The sequence below is a fragment of the Taudactylus pleione genome, unplaced genomic scaffold (assembly GCF_031769625.1).
Source record: "Taudactylus pleione unplaced genomic scaffold, aTauple2 ptg001609l, whole genome shotgun sequence".
Lineage (NCBI taxonomy): Eukaryota > Metazoa > Chordata > Amphibia > Anura > Myobatrachidae > Taudactylus > Taudactylus pleione.
The window spans coordinates 228,229-253,480 of NW_028286006.1; the positions used below are offsets into that span (position 1 = coordinate 228,229).

Below are 25,252 nucleotides of genomic sequence, written 5' to 3' on the forward strand. Positions count from 1 at the left end.
AATATATAGTTATTAAAAAAAGTCAATAGTGATAGGAGTTTGGTATGAACTCCAATATAGATAAATACAAAAAGACAACACAGGCACTGCGCTATGTTCACAGCTGACTAAAATGAATGATCTTGCATAGAATATGCACAAACTGGAATATAATGAATAAAGATAGACTTTACTTATTAATAAATGAGCACATATAAAATGCAGATAAAATACAGACAATGCATAAAAAACATGAAAAACTATACATATGAATGAATTGGAATTGAAATATATTGTTGCAAAGTTAAATCCTCTGATAGACGATGTAAAACAGTTGCAATGTTGCAATAAGTATGAGAATTCAGTTTCACTAATTGTAGCAGATTTTAGCAGGTATTGGCTAAATATATCCTTGTAGAAGGAAAGTGTAGATACTGCTTATTATTGATGCATTCTAACATCCATGTGAATGAAAGATAATGAAAGTTGTTTATTTTATACCTGTACATAGGATGGAGTATCAGTGAGCTGTGCTGGCGTCCCAGCACAAAAGGCGAGCTCTGATAGACTTCTGATGGTAATCAGGAGCTCCGGATAGGTGATAGGTGTCCCAGTAGGAGTGTGTGTCCGCCGGCACGGATGCTGGTGACAGTGGCAAACAGGTGGTCTCACTCTCTCTGTGTAAATGTGTAGGAGACAGTATGTCTTGCCGCTGTAAGTAGCTGGATTGTGGCGCTCCGTATAGCAAAGACCTCAGCTGTCCTTATTTCCACGGTCGGTTGGCTCTGCGGCCTCTCCAGGGGAACAGGAGTATGGAATGCAGCGGAAGGATGAACGGCAATGACGTAAACGCATTTCGTCTCTATATCCTAGAGACTTCTTCAAGACTGGCAACGGAATTGTAAATGCATTATTTATCCTCCAAGAAATTCTGCCTCTCTAATTAATATAATTGTGAGCAGTTGGATTGGATTTTTCTCAATAAAATGAACTTGACATCTGTGTTCCACAGTTCATTAGATATACAAAAAATGTATGCTAAGTAAAACCATTTTTGGTCTTATATTCGTTAAATGTACAAAACATGTATATAAAAAAATTTAAAAAGTGTAAAGATATATATGAAAAAAAATAAAAAATTCTATATATATATATATATATATATATATATATATATATATATATATATATATATTATGGAGAATACATAAAAAATAAATAGTACATAAAAAAATATTAAATGGAAAATAAATACAGTATATAATAAATAATACATAAAATATATATATATGTATAAAAGAATATTGTAAGATTATATAATTGACATTGTAGAATTAGATTAAACTGAATCAAACTGAATTGAAGAACTACTTAAACAATTGCTTTAACACTTGTACATGACAAAGATCTTCATACTTAAATTAAACGTGTGCAATTGACATAATCTCATTTGATTTATTCATTTTATTGTAATACATATATAACATATTATAATGGACATGACCATGTGTCAGCAAGTGTATATCTCTTGGCTGATAGTGTCCATGTTACTCTTCTAATATTAGGTGTAGTGACTCACTGGTTGCTTTAATAAACGTGTGTATGTGTCATGTCAATTCATATATATCTGATTTTTATAATTGTGCTAATTATGTGGGCACATGCATGCACGCCTGTAGACGTGAACTCATATCCAGCATATAGAAAATTGGTAAAAGGTTTGATTTAACGACTCTATATGTAAATGACACATTGAACCCATACGGAACCAAAAATGGTAAAAATGGGAAACCAAAAAGTGTGGATAGAGAAAATAGATTTTTTAATTATAACTTATCTCAATATTCTGATGTTCTCCTTTTTATTTATAAATAAATGGTTAAAGTGAACAATGAATAATGAGGTTATATGGTAAATAATATGTTGAACCCTGCAGTGATATATAAATGTATTTCTTTCTTGAGGGCTTGGTATGTGCAGCGAGGAAATGTGGCTACAGGTGTCTGCACACATTGTCATCGCAGAACATAGCAAGCATATGTGGACAGTATAATTATTCATCTAGACATGCAAAATCTAGAGCTTCATTTAAACCTCCTGGATACATGGTGTCTAGCTTGAAAATCCAAGCAGATTCACCCAGACATAATTTTCGGAACCTATTGCCACCTCTTTTTGTTTCACAAAACCTCTCTACCACCACAATGGAAAGACCTTTTGGGTGTCCATCATGGTGTTGAGAGAAGTGTCGGGATACACTGTGCATTTCGATCTTCTTAATAATATTTCTCATATGTTCTCTGAAACATGATTTTAATGTGCAAGTTGTTCTTCCAACATATTGCATAGAGCATGGACACTCTAATACATAAATGCCATAGGTGGAATCGCAATTAATGAATTGTTTAATTTGGAAAATATTACCATTACCATTTTAGATGTTATATTTGTATGTTTATTCTTCATATACAGTATCTACAAGTCAGACATACTGACTTGTTGCAATGGTAATTGCCTAATCGTTTAGGAGGCAGCCTGGAAATTGATTTTATCTCTATCTCTGGTTTGGATTTTAATTCACTTGGGGCAACAAGTTTTTTTAAATTAGTGTTTTTTCTGAAAGTGATGACTGGCTCATCATGTATACATGAATTTAATATAGTGTCTTGTTTAATGGCTGTTATATAGATGATTTTTTATTATTTGGAAAGGGGGTTCTGTTTTAGCACTAAAATTTGTTGAATATTTGAATGACAACACTTTCAATCTAAAATTCACTCACACTTTCAGTCATGAAACTGTCAATTTCCTGGATATAACATTTTCTATAGCGGATAACGGCATCATTTCCTCAAATTATATTAAATCAGTTGGGGCCAACAACTATTTACACTATAACAGTGGACACTATAAGCCCTGGATTAACAATTTTCCAAAAAAACAGATCATTAGATTATGTCGCAATTGCACAAAAGACGCAGAGTTTCTTCTGCAAGTAGATGACATGCTCAGACAATTCAAAAACAGAGATTATCTGGAGTCTCTACTCAAAGAGGCTCATGATATGGCCAAAACTCTAATAGGACCCCATTACACTCAAAGAGATCAGAGTAATGGGAGAATGTAAATAAAGACAAATGATAAAGATAAAAATAAAGACTCTCAGAAAAATACTGTTGTAGAGGGACTAATTTCCACTACAAAAGAAAAAATAGCTTTCATTTCAAAATTTGATGTCAAATCCAACAAAATAAAACAGATTATTCAAAATAACTATGAAATTCTAAAACAAGACACTATATTAAATTCATGTATACATGATGAGCCAGTCATCACTTTAAAAAAAAACACTAATTTAAAAAACGTGTTGGCCCCAAGTGAATTATATCCAAACCAGAGATAGAGATAAAATCAATTTCCAGGCTGCGTCCTAAACCATTAGGCAATTACCGTTGCAACAAGTCAGTATGTATGACTTGTAGATATATGAAGAATAAACATACAAATATAACATCTAAAACTAATGGTAATATTTTCTAAATCAAACAATTCATTAATTGCGATTCCACCTATAGCATTTATGTATTAGAGTGTCCATGCTCTATGCAACATGTTGGAAGAACAACTCACACATTAAAATCACGCTTCAGAGAACATAGGAGAAATATTATTAAGAAGATCCAAATGCACAGTGTATCCCGACACTTCTCTCAACACCATGATGGAGACCCAAAAGGTCTTTCCATTGTGGTGGTAGAGAGGTTTTGTGAAACAGAAAGAGGTGGCAATAGGTTCCGAAAATTATGTCTGGGTGAATCTGCTTGGATTTTCAAGCTAGACACCATGTATCCAGGAGGTTTAAATGAAGCTCTAGATTTTGCATGTCTAGATGAATAATCATACTGTCCACATAGGCTCTCTATGTTCTGCGATGACAATGTGAGCAGATATCTGTAGCCACATTTCCTCGCCGCATATACCAAGCCCTCAAGAAAGAAATTCATTTATATATTACATCAGGGTTAAACATATTATTTACCATATAACCTCATTATTCATTATACACTTTAACCATTTATTTATAAATAAAAAGGAGAACATCAGAATATTGAGATAAGTTATAATTAAAAAATCTATTTTCTCTATCCACACTTTTTGGTTTCTCATTTTTAGTTAACTATTAATAACATTTAATTATTATATTTTTTTTGTTTTGGTATTTAACACCAGTTTCCCATCTCATCCACAATTTAGGAATCTTATTTATGTATGTTTGCACGCATGTTTTTCACACGTGCGTACACGTATGGGTTCAATGTGTCATTTACATATAGAGTCGTTAAATCAAACCTTTTACCATTTTTCTATATGCTGGACATGAGTTCACATCTACAGGCGTGCATGCATGTGCCCACATAATATATATATTTTTATGTATTATTTATTATATATATATTTTCCATGTAATATTTTTTATGTACTATTTATTTTTGATGTATTCTCTCTCTGTGTATATATATATATATATATATATATATATTGTTAAATTTTTTGTTTATATATACATGTTTTGTACATTTAACGAATATAAGACCAAAAATAGTTTTACTTATCATACATAATTTATATACTGTATTTAATGAACTGTGGAACACAGATGTCAAGTTCATTTTATTGAGAGAAATCCAATCCAACTGCTCACAATTATATTAATTAGAGAGACGGACTTTCTTGGAGGATAAATACTGCATTTACAATTCCGTTGCCAATCTTAAAATAGTCTCTAGGATATAGAGATGAAATGCGTTGACGTCATTGCTGTTCATCCTTCCGCTGCATTCCATACACCTATTCCCCTGGAGAGGCCGCGGAGCCAACAGACCATGGAAATACGGACAGCTGAGGTCTTTGCTATAAGGAGCACCACAATCCAGCTCCTTACAGCGGCAAGACACACTGGGCCTGATTCAGAGCTGTTCGCTATTTGCGGTCGTTCGTTCAAAAACAAGGGGTGGCTATTCAAATGATCCGTTCGCAAATTGCAGTCTGTTCACACCTCTAAGTCTGAACGAGCGAGCAAAACATACGCTCGTTTATTTGTTAAAAACGCCCCCTGGCCGCTCGCACCATACGTCATGTCCGCTATTTATTAGATTAATCGAGTACATCGACCAGCGTATGAACTGCTCGCTATTCTTGTGGTTGGTTTTTGCTACCACAATATTGCGAGCAGTTCTGGCTATAAAATAACCCAGTGACGTGGTCAATGACACTGCTGTATTAATTATGCACACCCATAAAACGCCCGTTTTGACCTTTAAGCACGCCTGCGTTCGGATCTCCACTCCCCGTTTTCAAGCACCTTCCCCTGTTACCACCCACATACGCCTCATTCTGTCACTCAAAATAGCAGGCATTCGCTATAATGCGAGCACATGAATTTCGGCCGCACTGACTGGTTCGCGCATGCGTATAACGATCCGTACGCATGCGCAGATGTGCGAACATCGCTCGGAACGAGCGTACTGCCGCTAGCGAGTGGCTCTGAATGAGGGCCACTGTCTCCTACACATTTACACAGAGAGAGTGAGACCATCTCTTTGCTGCTGTCACCAGCATCCGTGCCGGTGGACACACACTCCTTCGGGGACACCTATCACCTATCCGGAGCTCCTGATTACCATCAGAAGTCTATCAGAGCTCGCCTTTTGTGCTGGGACGCCAGCACAGCTCACTGATACTCCATCCCATATACAGGTATAAAAGAACAACTTTCATTATCTTTCATTCACATGGATGTTAGAATGCAGCAATAATAAGCAGTATCTACACTTTCCTTCTACAAGGATATATTTAGCCAATACCTGCTAAAATCTGCTACAATCTAAGTGAAACTGATTTCTCATACTTATTGCAACATTGCAACTGTTTTACATCGTCTATCAGATGATTTAACTTTGCAACAATATATTTCAATTCCAATTCATTCATATGTATAGTTTTTCATGTTTTTTATGCATTGTCTGTATTTTATCTGCATTTTATGATATGTGTTCATTTATTCATAAGTAAAATCTGTCTTTATTCATTATATTCCAGTTTGTGCATATTTCTATGCAATATCATTCATTTTAGTCAGCTGTAAACATAGCGTAGTGCCTGTGTTGTCTTTTTGTTATATTTACTAAGCCGCTGCTTTTTAAAGTCTGTAAAAAGGGTTTTTATTTATTCTTAGTCCCTATAATGCCGTCTATGGATTTGAGAATCCCTGATTCTGAGGGCCTGATTCTGAGTTGTACACAATTCTGAGGATCACGGAGTTGGTTGATTTTTTCGCTACTGCACGGAAAGCCCTAAAAACTATTACAGCACATGTGTTACACTCTGTGTATGTACTGTACAGAGGTGCAGTTTTGACTGAGATACACAGTATCAGACATTTATTGGAAATGTGCTGGGAGTTCCTAGGTGGTGGTTATTCAGACCATGGAGATGCTCTGTCATATGGGAGTGTCACGGGCCATGTCACTGATGTTGTTGCACACACAGATGCTTAATCACTCACATTTGTTGTCATATACAGAAAATTGGCACCTACGATAGGGCTTATTGATGGTGCGACCAATGGTGGCGTCTAAAGATCCATGACCGGGACTACATAAATGAACTGAGACTAAAAGCCTACGACACACACTTTGGACTGATCCAATTAGATGCAAAGGGGGTGAATTGTATTTGCAACGGTATAGAAATTACAGCTCAATCCCACCCCGGACTCGCAGCTCAATCCCACCCCAGACTCGCACAACTTTACTTGTAGCACTTATTCGCTGGTGTGAGAAATTTTCACGATATTGGATCGAGCCCTTTGAGTAACTTGTAAGTACTTGCTACCAGACATTGGGAGAGATGTACGAGCCTTGAAGAGAGATAAAGTTTCAACAAATCAGCTTCTAATTGTAATTTTTCTAGCACAGCATGTTAATGACAGTAAAAAGCTGATTGGTTGGTGCTATATATCTCTCTATTTTATCACTCTCCAAGGCTTGATACATCTCCAGCACTTGTAACAATCACTGGGAAGACTGTAAGGACTTTGCCCTATAATTCTCTAATGAGGCTCTGTTATAGGAAATGCCAGCAGCCAGGAGTGCAGACCAGTTATTTATTAGAATGGATTAAATAAAATGAACTGTGGCTGGCTTATTGCTTACTCTCTATCTTATATATAAAATTCATTGGTCTGTTTGTTTGTCTGTCCGGTTATGCATTCAGACACCCCTGCACCGGTTGTGATGAAACCAACGCGAGGTGGTCCAGTTGGATCCTGACCAGCTTTTAGGGGGTTTAGGGTCCCATTCGGATCTCCCGTTGATGTATACTGGGCAAAACTTTGACCAGGGGAGCCTGTTCTGGGCCTTTCACTGGATGGAGTTGGATGACTTCACATAATAAAACTTAATAACTTGAAAACTTAAACTCAACCATACACCTCAGTTATGTTCTTGTGGAATATAGCACTGTACATGACTGTTATACTAACACAGGAGATTGAAAATTTAGCCTACCAACTCTAACAAAGAAGTGAGGTTTTAAATAGAGATGTGCGCCGACCCCCGTGTTTTGGTTTTGGTTTTGGATCTGGATTGGTTTTGCCAAAACCTCACCTCCGTGTTTTGTTTTTCGGTTTTGGATTTGGAGTATGTATGCAGTTAAAGGCAGGGCAGGGATAGGAAGGGTTGATTGGTAGTAAATTTAATTAAATTTTTTGATTCTGAAGAAAATTTATGAGGGAGAAGGGGAGGGAAGGAGGCATTTACAAAAATATTTTATACATTCACATCAGTCCTTGCCACAGAAGAATCCTAGAGCATGGCTGCTGCTGGAAGTGGATTTTCTCATCCCAGAAGGGGACCAGGAAGACATCTAGTAGTGCTTTCCACATGAAAAAGCATTTCCCAACCTGTTCAGTGACATTAAAAAAACATAGGCCCTCATTCAGAGCCACTCGTTATTTGCGGTCGTTCGTTCTAAAACAAGGGGTGGCTATTCAAATGAACCGTTCGCTGTTTGCGGTCTGTTCACGAGCGAACAAAACTTGCGTTCGTTTTTTGGAAAAATACGCCCCCTGGCCGCTCGCATCCTACGTCATGTCCGCTATTTATTAGATTAATCGAGTACATCGACCAGGGTATGAACTGCTCGCTATTCTTGTGGTTGGTTTTTGCTACCACAATTTTGCGAGCAGTTCTGGCTATAAAAGAACCCAGTGACGTGGTCAATGACGCTGCTGTTTTAAATATGCACACCCATAAAACGCCCGTTTTGACCTTTAAGCACGCCTGCGATCGGATCTCCACTCCCCGTTTTCAAGCACCTTCCCCTGTTACCACCCACATACGCCTCTTTCTGTCACTCAAATTATCAGGCATTCGCTATTTTGCGAGCACATGAATTTCGGCCGCACTGAGTGGTTCGCGCATGCGTATTACGATCCGTACGCATGCGCAGTTGGGCAAACATCGCTCGGAGCGAACGAGCAGCCACTTGCGTCCGGCTCTGAATCAGGGCCATAGTTAGTGGCCTCAAAGCAGGGTTGCACGAAGTAAATCAAACGATTTAAATCAAATGATTAAATCAATTTAAATCAAATGATTAAATCATGATGTGCATGTTTTCCAGGTCTACTCAAAGAATATAGTAATAAATAATAAAATGTGTAGGTGTGTAATAAATACACCTGTGCACCAGCTAGGTGGTATGGAAAATGTGAACTGTTAGTAGCTCCTGAGGACTGAGGTTGGCTACCCCTGATTTAAGGCCTTACTTTGTGTCTTTCTTGAGAAATCTGCCTCTGCTTCTGTGGCTATGATCGGATTTTCATCCCAGAAGGGGACCAAGAAGAGTGCTTTCCAAAAACAATTGGCTTAAATAATCTTTTGCAAACCTTCTGTAAAGGCATTTCCCAACCTGTACAGGGACATTAAAAAAAGTTAGTTAGTGGCCGTTGTTCCCACTGTTCACTTAACCATATCGTATATATGTGAACAAGGGGAACAGAGCATTAAATGCAACATTTCAGATTTAAGGTTTAAAGCTGCATACACACAGAACGATTTTTTTAATGAACGATTTGAGTAAACAATTTTTTCCCTAGAAAAAATTTACTAAAATCGTTTACTAAAGTTGTTCATTTACTAAATGTCATGAACGATTTTTATGAACTACAAACGATTTTTGCATATTCCCTTAATGAAAATCGTTGAGTTGACAAGTCTGACTGAACGACAAACTACAAACGACAAACTACAAACGTGAACGCGCATGAACGATAATCGTTCATCATTTGACTCAGAAAGTGAACGATTTTTGCCATCAATTATCGTTAAACAATATCGTTTAACGATAATCATTAAAAAAATTGTTGTGTGTGTATGCAGCTTAAGTCTTACATTGTGTCTTTCTTGAGAATTCTTGAGCACCATACCCGCTTGCTGGGAGTGGATCTTCATCCCAGAAGGGATGAAGACATTGGCCCTCATTCAGAGCCACTCGCTAGCGGCAGTACGCTCGTTCCGAGCGATGTTCGCACATCTGCGCATGCGTACGGTTTTTAGTACGCATGCGCGAACCGGTCAGTGCGGACGAAAATCATTTGTACGCAATATAACGAGTGCCTGCTATTTTGAGTGACAGAATGAGGCGTATGTGGGTGGTAACAGGGGAAGGTGCTTGAAAACGGGGAGTGGAGATCCGTTCGCAGGCGTGCTTAAAGGTCAAAACGGGCGTTTTATGGGTGTGCATAATTAATACCGCAGCGTCAATGACCACGTCACTTGGTTTTTTTTAACTCAGAACTGCTCGCAAAATAGCGGTTGAAAAAACCAACCACAAGAATAGCGAGCAGTTCTTATCCTGTTCGATGTACTCGATTAATCTAATAAATAGCGGACATGACGTATGGTGCGAGCGGCCAGGGAGCGTTTTTATCAAATAAACGAGCGTATGTTTTGCTCGCTCATTCAGACTTAGAGGTGTGAACAGACTGCAATGTGCGAACGGATCATTTGCATAGCCACCCCTTGTTTTTGAACGAACTAACGCAAATAGCGAACGGCTCTGAATGAGGGCCATTGTTTTTTCTTCCCAACGGACACAGATCTAATGAGAAAGAGATACATGTAAATAACTACTGGCAGGAAAAAGAGGCAATTTGGGGGTAATTTTAGTTTTACTAAAGTCTCTAAAAATGAAAAGTGTTCATGTTGCCCATAGCAACCAATCAGATCCTGTCTATCATTTTCTAGAATGCAATAGAGAAATGATAACTACAATTGGATTGGTTGCTATGGGCAACATGAAGACTTTTCATATTTAGAAACTTTATTAACTAAATATACCCCTTGGAGGCCCTTACACAAAAGAAACTGCCTTTGCTTTACTTGAGCTGCCCACCTTTGTACTCAGAAAGAGTTTTCAGCACAGCCGGCAACCTTGTCAGTGATTGGACTGAGACTACTTCCCCAAAATGTGGAAAAGATGATGTCCATTAAAATGAAATACAAATTCTACGAGTAAGACCTTTACCATGATTACTTGCAAATTTACACAGGCACTTGTAATGGAGGATTCCAGTGGGGACAAATTAATATTGTGTGAAGAAGATGATGTATTCAGCACCCCAGATTATACCATCATCCAAGCCTATATTGTCATCCTATCCTGTGTTGTGTATATATTTCAGCTGTGCTCCCTGTTAGATTGGGGATTCATTGTCCACTTTAGTGGATGTGAGCTCCATTTTAGTCCATATCATCACCACACTCCCTACACATTTTCTGACCTGGGCTACAGGAGAAGCAGCTGCACTTTGGAATATGGTTGCATGGAGTTGCCCCTCTGACTCACTGAAAGTCAGGTAGAGGGGCCATGGGTAGGGATTAGGGACACTATAATCAGAGAACACAGTTTTAGCTGCTTTATTCCATTTTTTAAACCATATCCTCTATTTTTACCTTTGAAAATAGATTTTTTTTTTCACACTGGGGGTGGGTGAAGAGTACCCCCGAAAGAGGCAACAGCAGCCCCTTGACAGAAAGCACAGCAGCACAGCACCCCTGCACACCTACAGTAAGTTGATGACCGGTGTGGCTGACACGCACACAAAATTTTTATTTTTTTTTTCGTTTTCACATTGGGGGTGGGAGCACCCCTGAAATAGGCAGCAGCAGCCAATTGATAGACAGCAAAGCACCCCTGCACACCTACGTTGATGATCAGTGTGGCCAGCACGCGCACACATTTTTTTAAAAAAAACAAGTCATACTGGGGGTGAAAGCACCCCTGAAAGAGGCAGCATCCCCTTGACAGACAGCAGCACAGCACCCCTGTGCACCTACATTGCTGACAAGTGTGGCTAACATGCACAGAATTTTTCTTTCAATTTTTTTTCACACTGGGGGTGAAATGGGGGTGAAAAGCACCCCTGAAAGAGGTAGGAGCAGCAACCCCTTGACAGACAGCACAGCACCCTGCGAACCTATGTTGATGTTTTTTTTTTCACACTGGGGGTGGGTGAAGAGCACCCCTTATGGACAGAGCACCCCCTGGACAACACAACAGAACAGCCAGCCTCTATGGACAACAGCCAGCCCCTATGGACTACAGCCAGCCAGCTCCTATGGACAGGACAACAGCCAGCCCCAATATATGGACAACAGACAGACAGTTTCTATGGATGGACAGGACAACCTCAGTCACAACAACAGCCAGCCCCTATATGGATTGTAGCCAGCCCTATGCACAGCAGCACAGCACAGCTCCCTCCCTCTTCACTCACCACAGCTGGAATGAAAAATTACGGCGATCACGGGAACTTTATAGAATCCAAAACCCTCAAGAATCTGACAGCGGGATGATAATGTTTTGCCTCGTTTTCAGATCCGAGTCAGGCGGGAAAATCCGAGTCAATTCGGATCTGACTCGGATCCCCTAAGTTCAGGTGGGTTCGGTTCTCAGGGAACCAAACCCGTTCATCCCTAGTTTTAAACATATAATATCTCAATCCTTGTGATTGGATGTACTACAACCATTTGAATGTCTCTGAATTATTATGATTGGATCAATCCATGTTTTTTATTTTTATTTTTTCTGCAACTACTAAACATACATCTTAAATCAATTAGATCTATATAATTAATGTGATTAAATGTGGACACAGAATTTTATTGAAATTATTGGAATGTAGCTACGGTATTTGGATATACTGTATTATCTGATTTTATGTATTTTTATAAATTGTTGCTTGATTTGTTTATTAATGAAGTAATAAATTGCTGATAGGTAAGCATTCCCTATTTTTCTTTTTGTTGTTTGTAATATTTTGGGGTACCAGTAACCTCACTGCGAGCAGCAGACAACCAATTTACCAGATTATATATAAATGTAGCACCTGACTAAGTTTGGGCTATTATTATATTATTATAAGTGCTGCAGTTGTTGAACATGGTTGTGTGTGTATGTGGAGGGGGATGACGATGGCATTATGTACAGTATAAACAGCATGTAGAAAGCCTACAGTACTGGAGGGGAGACAGTATGTACTGGACATTGCATTAGAGCATAATTATAAGGTACACAGAAGGTGCTGGGCATGCATTTGTTTTGAACATGGGGGGGCACAATTTTCAACAAATAACAGTATAATTGTGAAGAGGTGGAGAGAAAAGGTGATATACAGCATGTTAAACCACACATAAAGATGCGTAAGTTATGGGCAACTTCTATACAGGGCCTGTGCAAGGTGTCACGGCGCCCTAGGCAAACTTCTTAGCCTACCGCCCCTCATCCCGAGTTTTGAAAAAAATTCTTACCTGCTTCTGGCTGGCATGGCTGCAGTCTAGATCCACGCATGTCTGATGCCAAATGCTGTCCATAATCCATTAATAATGCATAATGCAGTAAGATTTCTAGGAGGAGGTGGGGGGAGACTACATGTTAGGACAAAGTGGAAGGTAGCAGTAAGAAGACACTTGCCACATCACTTGGTCACTCAGCCGAATTGCACTGGAAGACCTATGTTGAACTTCCAGGTACAGATTCAATGAAAATTAAAATAACTTTAAAAAAAAAGGAAAACATGCTTTATTTTACTAATAACACATTGTTTTCCAACCTCACTGATCTTCTTAATGTTACCTAATAGGTATCTATCTATCTATCTATCTATCTATCTATCTATCTATCTATCTATCTATTTATCAATCCAAGTGTGGCGCACAGGGATTGACAAAATAAATGTAGAATAAAGCAGATATATATCTGGGAACACCCATAGATTATGGGCACTGAAACATTGGATATATCTGCCAAATTCTACTTTATTTCGTCAAGCCAAAATTGCAATATTAATTGCTTCAAATGCCTTATCCAGGCTGTCGTCATTGTAGATCCTTATTTGTACATATATCTTTTTTGGAGATCAGTATGCACGATCATTAGGTTTATGTTTAGCGGTAGCCATGGTTACGGCCTCTCACTGATGACGCCGAATATAGGCGCTGCCAGATTGGGAGTTACCGGAAGCCGGGAGCTGCGTTACACGTGGTGGGGTGTTGGAGGTATAAAGTAAGTGTTTTTATGTATTGTATGTTATTGTACCTTGAAAACAGAGGAATAAAGTACTCCGAAATGTTGGTTATTCCATACCTGCCTGAAAGTGCATTATTTGTGACCCGAGTGCCGCCGCCTACACTGTTATTAATACTACTATTTGGGAACTCAGCTGAGACCCTAATCGGAGGGCAACGGGGACTTTGTAGCATATTGTTGGAGTGCCAACCCCATTGGACGTATATATATATATTTATTAGGGGTGTGCACCGGCCACTTTTCGTGTTTTGTGTTTTGGTTTTGGATCTGGATCTTTCTTCGTGTTTTGGATCTGGATTGGTTTTGCCAAAACCACCCTTCCGTGTTTTGGGTTCTGGGTTTTGTGTTTTGGATCTGTATTTTTTTGAAAAAAAGCATAAAAACAGCTAAAATCACAGAATTTGTAGGTTTTTCTGCTCCTATGCTATTATTAACCTCAATAACCTTAATTTCCACTCATTTCCAGTCAATTCTGAACACCTCACACCTCACAATAGTGTTTTTATGTCCAAAAGGTTACACCGAGGTAGCTGGATGACTATGCTAAGCGACACGAGTGGGCGGCACAAACACGTGACCCATCTAGGCGTGAAACTGCAGTGGCAGACAGGATGACAGTTTGAAAAACTAGGCCCCAAACTGTACATAATGCAAAGAAAAAAAAGAGGTGCAAGATGGAATTGTCCTTGGGCCCTCCCACCCACCCTTATGTTGTATAAACAGGACATGCACACTTTAACAAACCAATCATTTCAGCGCCAGGGTCTGCCACACAACTGTGGCTGAAATGATTGGTTCGTTTGGGCCCCCACAAAACAAGCTGGCAATTAATCTGTCCCTGCACAAACTGGCTCTACGGAGGCAAGATGTCATCCTCATCCTCCTCATCCACCGATTCCTCACCCTCTTCAGTGTGTACATCCTCATCCTCACAGAGTATTAATTCGTCCCCGCTGGAACCACAGGTCCCTCTGTACGTTCTGGAGGCTGGTCTCCCTGGAAGAGTTGATAATTCATTTAATGAACATCATCTTCTCCACATTTTGTGGAAGCAACCTCCTACGCCTTTCGCTGACAAGGTTCCCGGCTGCACTAAACACTCTTTCGGAGTACACACTGGAGGGGGGGCAACTCAGGTAAAATAGATCCAGTTTGTACAGGGACCTCCAAATTGCTTCTTTTTCCTGCCAGTACAGGTACGGACTGTCTGACATGCCTACTTGGATGCTGTCACCGATGTAATCCTTTAACAGACAGACGCACGCTTGTCACTGCTGCTTTGAGGATGCAAGTGCGGCTACAGCCCACACAATTCACAAAGACAGAAAAAAAAAAAGAATATTTTTATTGTTTGTGGAGCGCACTTTGAGGGTTACACCACCCTTTAACAGACAGACGCACGCTTGTTGCTGCTGCTTTGAGGATGCAAGTGCGGCTACAGCCCACACAATTCACAAAGACAGAAAAAAGAAGAAGAATATTTTTATTGTTTGTGTAGCACACTTTGAGGGTGTCACCACCCTTTAACAGACAGACGCACGCTTGTCGCTGCTGCTTTAAGGATGCAGGTGCGGCTACAGCCCACACATTTCACAAAGACTGAAAAAAAAAGAACAATATTTTTATTATTTGTGTAGCACACTTTGAGGGTGTCACCACCCTTTAACAGACAGACGCACGCTTGTCGCTGCTGCTTTGAGGATGCAGGTGGAATCTAGATGGGATTTGGAACCGGGGACACACTACCTCCATCAATTGTCTAAATCCCACTGCACTAACGGCGGATACCGGACGCACGTCTAACACCAACATAGCAGTCAAGGCCTCAGTTATACGTTTTGCTTCAGGATGACTGCTGTCGTACTTCATCCTCATCGCTAGGGACTGTTGGAGGGTCAATTGTTTAGTAAAAGTAATGATGTTCCTACTTCCTCTCTGGGATGATGAACAACTCCCAGCAGCAGCAATAGCACTAGGAGGAAGTGGTTCTTGATCTTTCCCTATTTTATTTTTATCGGAGAAAGTTTGGTCCTCCATTTATGTTATATTGATATATACGTGCGGCTAAAGCGCACACAAACACAGAAAATATTTTTTTATTTTTGCTGGAGAGTAGTGCACTTTGTGGGTTACACCACCCTTTAAGAAACGAGCCAGCCGGCTCTTTACTTATGGGACACAGGCGCACGCTTGGCGCTGCTCCTTTGTTGATGCACGTGCAGCCACAGTGCACACAAGTCACAAACACAGAAAATATATTTTTTTTTTGGTTTGGAGTGTACTTTGGGGGTTACAGCACCCTTTAACGGTCAAGCCAGCCGGCCCTTTACTTATGACACAGGCGCACGCTTGGCACTACTTTGTTGATGCACGTGCGGCTACTGCGCACACAATTCACAAACACAGAAAATATATATTTTTTTGGTTGGACTGGAGTGTACTTTGGGGGTTACAGCACCCTTTAACGGTCAAGCCAGCTGGCCCTTTACTTATGACACAGGCGCACGCTTGGCACTACTTTGTTGATGCACGTGCGGCTACTGCGCACACAATTCACAAACACAGAAAATATATATTTTTTTGGTTTGGACTGGAGTGTACTTTGGGGGTTACAGCACCCTTTAACAGTCAAGCCAGCCGGCCCTTTACTTATGACACAGGCGCACGCTTGGCACTACTTTGTTGATGCACGTGCGGCTACTGCGCACACAATTCACAAACACAGAAAATAATTTTTTTTTTGGTTTGGACTGGAGTGTACTTTGGGGGTTACAGCACCCTTTAACGGTCAAGCCAGCCGGCCCTTTACTTATGACACAGGCGCACGCTTGGCACTACTTTGTTGATGCACGTGTGGCTACTGCGCACACAATTCACAAACACAGAAAATAATTTTTTTTTTGGTTTGGACTGGAGTGTACTTTGGGGGTTACAGCACCCTTTAACGGTCAAGCCAGCCGGCCCTTTACTTATGACACAGGCGCACGCTTAGCACTACTTTGTTGATGCACGTGTGGCTACTGCGCACACAATTCACAAACACAGAAAATAATTTTTTTTTTGGTTTGGACTGGAGTGTACTTTGGGGGTTACAGCACCCTTTAATGGTCAAGCCAGCCGGCCCTTTACTTATGACACAGGCGCACGCTTGGCACTACTTAGTTGATGCACGTGTGGCTACTGCGCACACAATTCACAAACACAGAAAATATTTTTTTTTTTGGTTTGGACTGGAGTGTACTTTGGGGGTTACAGCACCCTTTAACGGTCAAGCCAGCCGGCCCTTTACTTATGACACAGGCGCACGCTTGGCACTACTTTGTTGATGCACGTGCGGCTACTGCGCACACAATTCACAAACACAGAAAATATATTATTTTTTTAGCACTTGGGGGGAGCACCCCTGATGGACAGAGCACCCCCTGGACAACACTACAGCACCCCTTTAGGACTGGGACACTGCACAGGACTTTGGAGTGGACACAGCCCCTATGGAGAACTGACTGCACAACACAGTCCAGCCAGCCCCTATGGACTTTGAAGTAGTGGACACAGCCCCTATTAACAACAGCAGCACAGCACAACACAGCCAGCCCCTATGGACTTTGAAGTAGTGGACAACAGCAACACAGCGCAGCACAGCACAGCACAACTCTACTCTGCACTACACTACACTACACTACACAGCCCAGCCAGCCCTAACTCCCACCCTCCCTCTTCACTGTCCACAGCCGAGTGAGAAAATGGCGCCGACGCGGGTACCTTATATAGGATCCAAAACCCGCGAGACTCGGAAGGCGGGATGATGATGTTTTGCCTCGATTTCAGATCCGAGTCAGGCGGGAAAAGTCGAGCCTGACTCGGATCTGCCTCGGATCGGGGGGGCTTGGGGGGGTTCGGATTTCAGAAATCCGAACCCGCTCACCCCTAATATTTATATATATATATATATATATATATATATTATAACAAATTCCAAAATCCCAACTGAACATTGATATATTCCCTTCATTATCTTCTACAAAATACCCCCACACACCCACACAACATAACACTATCCCCAAATAACTTAAACATACCCCAATACAAAATGAGTACACAACCCCATAACGATAATATACCCCCATCCCACACAATATTATTATACAACCCACCCCCTTAAGTTAACATTAATAGACCCCCAAATAATATTAATATATACTCATCCCCCATATACTGTAACACTAAAAAGCTCCCATCCCCCAGATACATCTGACATGTCTGCTCTGCAGTCACAGCCAGACAGTTGTTCGGGCGGCGGCCACGGGTTTCAGGATCCGTGGCCACTGCCAGTGTTAAGTAAAAGTGTTGTTGTAAGCTTCACTGCCGCCCCCCCCCAGGTGCCGGCGCTCTAGGCAGCTGCCTAAAGCTACCTAGTGGTAGTGCCGGCCCTGCTTCTATACTTGTCCACTTTTCTACTCTTTAGAAGGATTGATATATCTTCCCCTAAGAAGGATGCAGGATGACAATGGGCTCGTCAGATACCATTGACTAGAGAAGAAAGATGCTCCTGAGCAGCATCACTGAGAATGGCACATAGTAATTACTAATAATTGTAATGTTATTTTACGTCAATAATTAGAAAGTACCTTGGGTTCTTTGAGCCTTCAATTCCCTCTGTTATTGAGCACCTCTCGTGATGCCTAAGGTGAGAGAATAGATGATACCAGCTTTTGGTGCTGCAAAAAGCTGGCGACAGGCTCAAGGTAAATAGTATAGTCCTGTTGTGTGACTACATAAAGAGCACATGAAGGCTCAGAAACTACCAGAAGTTGTGTGAATGGGTTCCTTTTAAATTTCCATAATATACATATTGAGAGGCTACATATGTAGCTTTTATTTTTTGTATCTGGCTCCTAGTATTTTATTTTTTAACTGCTTCTATGTTTGGATTGATTTATTTTCAAAAATTAATTTTTATTTAACCATTTTTCAAGACATCTTATATATATATAAAGGTCCATGTGTCACATGACCTATTTAGCTATTTGGCTTTGTTGGATTTGTCAGGATTTTATTGCCCTTTATCTCTTTTAATAATTTAGAATTTGGTTTTGCAAAATTGTATTTTATCTTATATTAAATATGTATTTTTGCCTGACAAATTAACATGTTAGATTTCAGCTCATTTGACTGCAAACACTTCTGTTATTTTCTATTAAAATACCCACACCACTTTAAGTTGTTTTTTTTCATAAAATGTTGTGTTCTTACAGTGTTTAAGGAATTGCTCAGCAGAACTGGAAAGGAAAAAAAGAATGGCATGCCTCATACCTCGAAAGTAGCAGATAAGAAAAGCAACAGACATTCCATTCCCAATCTGCCTGGCGATATGGAACAGATTTTTCCACGGGAAAAGGCCAATGAAAAGATCAAAGCTAACACAGTGTCTGGTGGCAGGAATAGGATCCAGAAGATTTTGGACAAAACACGCTTTAGTATATTGCCAGCTAAGCCATTCAGGTCTGTATATTATAGTGACTTTCTATAATCATGTTATTTTATATCACCATCTAAATAATACTGAAAACATTGGTAATATTAAGGAGACAATAGGTCATAAAAAGGTCTTTATATGCATTGTCTGTATATCTTTGTTTAGCTGATAATTTTTAACACATGAAAGGATTAATATGCTGCGCTCTATGGGAGGTGAACAGCTCAGTTAAATGCACAGAAGAATATGAGTTCAGCCTAAGGCAGGGACTGAGCATTAATGTGTATGTTTGTGAAAATATGATAAAATAAGATAGTAAAATAATTCAAAATCAATTAAAAACAGTGAAAACAAATTATTTCAAACTGCGCAACAGCAATGTAAATAGTGGTTTAAAAATAGTGGTTAATAAACCACAACTGATGTTTATATCCATTTTTGGAGTTAGTGGTGTACCGATGGGTGATCCGGTATTGTGGTTCTTATTCTGAGGATACTTCACCTCGGTGAGGCTAAGCGTATTGCTAACTGTCCATTCCTGCGGATGGCATTCTTCTTCTTACCCACGATTGCCGGTGGTGTGCATCCAGGACCGAGTCGAATAGACATGGTGATGCTTGATGACGTCAGACGTTGGGTTGGTCTTTGTAGGGTCCCTCTTCCTCCAGCTAGTATTCGCATACACTTCACGTTCTGACCAACGCGTTTCACATCTGATAAAGATGCTTTTTCAAGGATTATACTTTTTAACAACTTTATATTAAAGGTGGATTTGCCTATAGCAACCAATCAGAGGTTTGCTTATTTTTTCTAAATTTTATTAGATGAGTGACAGCTATAATTTGTCTATGTGTAGGGCAGTGTAGTACCATGGGGAAGTTGGTAGCTGACTAGTAATTATTGCATTTTTAGCAATATGACATTATATTTTGAATTGAGAAATTCCAGATTGTATCAGTGAAATGTGAATGTTTTGCTTTTAAAAATGCTTTTTGGCTGACCAGTAGTAAATCACATATTCCGCTACATCAGACTGCAACAACCACCATGTGAGTCTTTTGTGAACATTATCTTCCACACTCTGATTTTATTCTGTTAGCAATAGCAGTACAAATAGAGAGCTCCATTCAGCTTTCCAAACTCCACCATTAAAGTGAACGTTTTAAGGATATCCATGCTTGAGTGAAGGTGTCTTAATTAGTACCTCAGTCATTTTGATTTAACCATCTGAACTCAAGCAAGGGTATCCTTAAAACCTTGACTGTAATGGCCGAGTTTGGGAACCTCTGGAATAGAGCAGAGGTTCTCAAACTCAGAATCCCAAGTTTGTTTTCCAGGTCTTCTCACAGAATCATAAGTAAAATAATTATCTCCACCTGTGGATCTTTTATAATATGTCAGTGAGTAATGAATACACTTGTCCACTTACTCCGGGTTTTAAAGAGCGTGAGCTTTTTGAGGTCCTGAGGACCCAGTTTGAGAACCACTGGACTAGAGGGTCTGAGCTCATCAGAGTTGTGGATGTGGATTTCACAGGTAGAAGTAACATGACAGCAGTAACTGCAAATTTGATCACCATTTAAAAGGTATTTGTAAAAGCTGCTTTTTTTTGTTTGCAACAGTCTTATACCATTTATTATCTTGTGTTCTTAAAACACTGTGATTTTAATTTCTGATCATATATATTGTTTCATTTGTGAATGCAAATTTATGATTTTCACTTTTTCCACCTTTCTATTACTCTTCCAATAGAACTACAGTACACCAAAAGGAAATCGATACATCTATAGAATGTCAGTTACCTGACAGCTACTTATCCTTGCGCTTATATGTTTGTTGAAAGAGATTATTATTTTCACACTATGGACCTTATTCAGAGTCGGTCGTGAGCGCTAAGCGCTCGCAACCGACTCGATGTTGGTCCAAAGGGCATGCGCACAATGGAGACGGCTCCGTCGTGCTCATGCGCGAGCCCCGCTGATGACGGATCACCCGTCATTAGCGGGCTCGAAGCAGATGGAGCAAGCTGTCAATGTTGATTGACAGCTCGCTTTGTTAGCTGGGCGGGCAGGGGGCGTGCCCGGCCAAACGGAGGCGTTCCGTTCAGAATGCTTGCCATTTTGTGGGCGTCCCCACTGACATCATCAATGATGTCAGTGGGGAGCTTCCTGCTCACACAGAGCAGGAAGCTCCCTGGGGCTTAAGGTTGACGAGACCCTACCTTAGGGTCTCGTCATAAGCCCCGATGGTCGTGATGGTCTTGACCATCGCGACCATCTCCCTTAGCGGTCGTTAGAGCTGTGGGTGTTAACCCACAGCCTAACCACCGACATGGAGGCGGCCGTTCAGGATGCAAGCGGCCTCCCTGTTTCTGAGCGACCGCTTGCATCCTACGACCGCCTCTGAATGAGGCCCTATATGCTGCTAATTCATTTAGCCAGTACCAGCTGGCTCGATTTAATTAATAAATAAATAAATTAATAAAAACTCAAAAAATGGATTGCACCTATATGTGGATTTTATGTATAAAGATGTATACTGTATTCTGTATCACTTGACTCAAGTTCAATTTAACAAGGTTTCTCTAAATAAAAATACATATTTAATAGACACAGACACTTAATACAATCTTCAGGGTTATTACTTGGCCACCTACATCAATAACTATACAGTGCATGTCACTTGTGGATTTTACACATTAATAATATGTGGATGGCATCAGGTTACTAAGTCTGGACATTTCATCAGCAAAAAGGATTCAAGAGGTGTATTGATTTAATAACAATATATATATATATATATATATATATATATATATTGTTTCATATATATTTTTATATGCATCTCAGTCGATTGATGAGCAACAATTAGAGATACTGTGAAGGTTTTAAGTATATAATTTGTAATATTCATAGGTAAATTGTTTTATACATTAATATTGAATTAAAAGTTCATATTTATGCATTTGTGATCGAGTCAGGACAATATTTATTTTTCTGCCATTTCACAAATTGTCTTTTTTCTATTAGTGCAGAGTCCTGTTGTTCATTTTTATAGTTTTGATTATTGGATGAGCATTCACAGGCTCATTAAGGTCTCTGCAGCTGGGATTATATGTTGGTCATATTGACAAAAAATATATTTAGTTTAATCCGATATTGATCAACTCCGGAGTTATTTGATCAGTTTATCTAATATTAGGAGCGTCTTGTATACATTTGGATAGGATGTGAACTTGTAAATATAGATAATTTGCTTTTAAAATTATTTTTCTTTTTTTTGAGTTGTTGTTGAATTTGGAAGTAAAGGGGATAAACTCTCCATTTGTTTCTCTCTCTGTCTTTCTCTTTTCGAAAGGGTTTATTTTATTATCAATAAATTGCATATACTCTTGTTCCACACTCGGACATTCTACACCTAGCAATTTAGGTCTAAGGAGAGAAGAAGCATATGTTCTTGCTTCCTTCAATAATGGATCTGGATATCCCCGTCTCCTGAAATTATTCAACATCTCCTCCATCTGTATTTTGAAAACTTCGTCTTTCTCACAATTGCGTCTTAGGCTCAGAAACTGATTCTTGGGTATGTTATTTTATCCATGGGCGATAATGCCCACTATGATAATGTAAATAGTTACCCACTCCTACTTCTTTCTTATAATTAGAAGCGATCACGATTTTATTCTCATCAATGGAGAATGACACATCCAGATAATTAATGTGTTCCAAACTAAAAGTGTACGTGAATTTTAAATTAAACATGTTAGTGCCAAATCCAAACCCCTATTCAAAATAGTAAACAAATCATTAATATAACGGCCATAGAGGATTAGGTTATCTCTATATGGGCCGCTCCATATATAATTTTCCTCGAAGCAGCCCATATAGAAAGTTGTCTTAATCCAAAAAATATTTCAAAGCATCCACACCTTTCTGGTTGGGTATGTGAGTGTAAAGAGCTTGGACATCCAAGATGAGGAATCCTCACCCTGGTGTCCATTCAAACTCTAGCATTTTTTGTTGTATATGACTGGTATCTTTTATATGTGATTTAAGATTGATGATGTAACCTTGTAGGTGAGTGTCCACAAAGTAAGATAAATTTGAAGTGAGGGAACCAATATCCAAAATTATAGGTTTCCCAGTGGGTGCAGACAGTGCTTTGTGTGTTTTGGGGAGGTGATAAAAAATAGGGGTGATTGGGTGAAGTGAAATTAAAAGTGTGCTTCATCTTTATCTAGAGTCCCACTCTCCAGTGCTGTATCCAACATCTGTTTAAGTTGTAATTGAAATTGGGAATGGGAATGCCCTTCAGAAGAGTATAGTAATTCTCATCATGGAGTTGCCTATAGGCCTCAGCAATATAATCAACTCTATTCTGAATGCCAATCCCACCCATAGGTGATACATATAAATGGATATGTCTAGGTGAATCATTGTGGATGCATTAGATGCTTCAATAGACATGATTTTTACTCATCACAGTCAGCATCTAAGTCTGACTCTCAAGAGAGTTTGCCCCCAAGACAGTCTGTATTAGGTGTGACCAAGCGACAGGTAGAAATTGGATGAGAAGGAGGACTAGACCCCACCCGAGAAGAGGTGGACACAAAAAGAAAAAAGCGCAAAAAATAGATACAGACCTTATATTTAATTTGTTGTCACACTCATTATCTAACAGTGAAATCTCTTTGTTAAATAAAAGATTATCATTTGTTACTCTCCAGAAACATAGTGATTTTCAGTGGGCTGTCGACCATCACAAAATGGGTAGACAGCTTAGATTACGTGAATTTTTTGGTGACAAGCATGAACTTTCCTATAATGATATCCTACCTATTCTCAAACAACCTAGCTCGTTTGATCCCAACTCGACAAATTTGAGTATTAAAACTTTTCAGTGGTTGACTGATGTTGATCATAACAATAATTGTAAAACCTATTTTGAGAATTTAACTGCAGATGAACGTAAGGCTTGGAAAAGTCTACAACAAAATTGCAAACTGTTGATATGGCCCACCAATAAAGGCGTAGCCATTGTTTTACAAGATTTTCTTGATTACGTTGCAGAGATATGTAGACAATTGTTTGACTTCACTACTTATAAAAGATTGACATATAATCCTAAAAATTTTATTACAAATAAAGTGCATAACATTATAGTTGATGCTGTCCTCCATCGATGATTAGATGAAACACTTGCCAATTGCCTAAAAGTTCAATTTCCGGTGTGTCCACTGCCTAAGGTACACAAAACCTTGGTAAAACCTCCTGGAGGCCTGATCATATCGGAGATACCTACTTACATCAAAGACACAGGGGATTTTATCTGCAAGTTGAAGGATGAGGGCGAGATCCCTTTGTCATTTGCTACCATCGATGTTGGGTCCCTCTACACCATTATCCCATATGATGATGGTGTAGAGGCAGCATGGAAAGTTCTCATGCATGTCCATATCTATGCATCCAGTTGAGTTTCTGTTAAATCTTCTCAAATGTGTTTTGGAATACAATTACTTTCAGTACAAGGATGGGTTTCATATGCAGGTCTCAGGGACTGCTATGGGGTCGAATGTGGCCCCCATGTATGCGAACATTTACATGCACTTCTTTGAGCAGACCTACATTCTCCCCAAGTATGAAAAAAATATTATGTATTTAAAACATTTTATAGGTGATTTATTTATGGTTTGGTCTGGTGATTACAACAGTTTTGTGGCAATGATGAGTGAGCTCAATGACCTACACACCCCGATTAAATTCACATATACAGTCAACAATGAACGTGTGGATTTTCTTGATCTGACTGTATTTAGGATTGATACAAAAATTGCAACTACTTTGTTTCTTAAAACGATGGACTGCAATACACTATTGCTTGCAACCAGTTTCACCCTGAACACCTTAAATCTAGTCTCCCTGTGTCACACTTTCTATGTGTTTGGAGAAACAATAGTTAAGCTGACATAGCCGAACTTCAGTTACACGAGATGGAATTATGTTTTTTACAGCAAGGATATTCTCATAAGGTTGTTCAGTCCTGCATTGCAAAAGCAAGGAAGAAAGTTCATCATGCCTCTGTTAAATGGACTGGCCAAGAAAAATTTAAGAATCACATTATCTTCTCTAATCTATATGACACTCATGC

General features: G+C 39.5%; 1 protein-coding gene across 1 annotated transcript in view; it reads left to right on the forward strand.

Annotated features, from left to right (window-relative positions):
- Positions 1-25,252, forward strand: part of LOC148442118 (rap guanine nucleotide exchange factor 6-like) — a 672,269-nt gene that overhangs the window by 179,801 nt on the left and 467,216 nt on the right. The window contains 1 exon segment of the mRNA XM_088464211.1: positions 18,885-19,131. Within this exon segment, the coding sequence (XP_088320337.1) occupies positions 18,885-19,131 (247 nt within the window).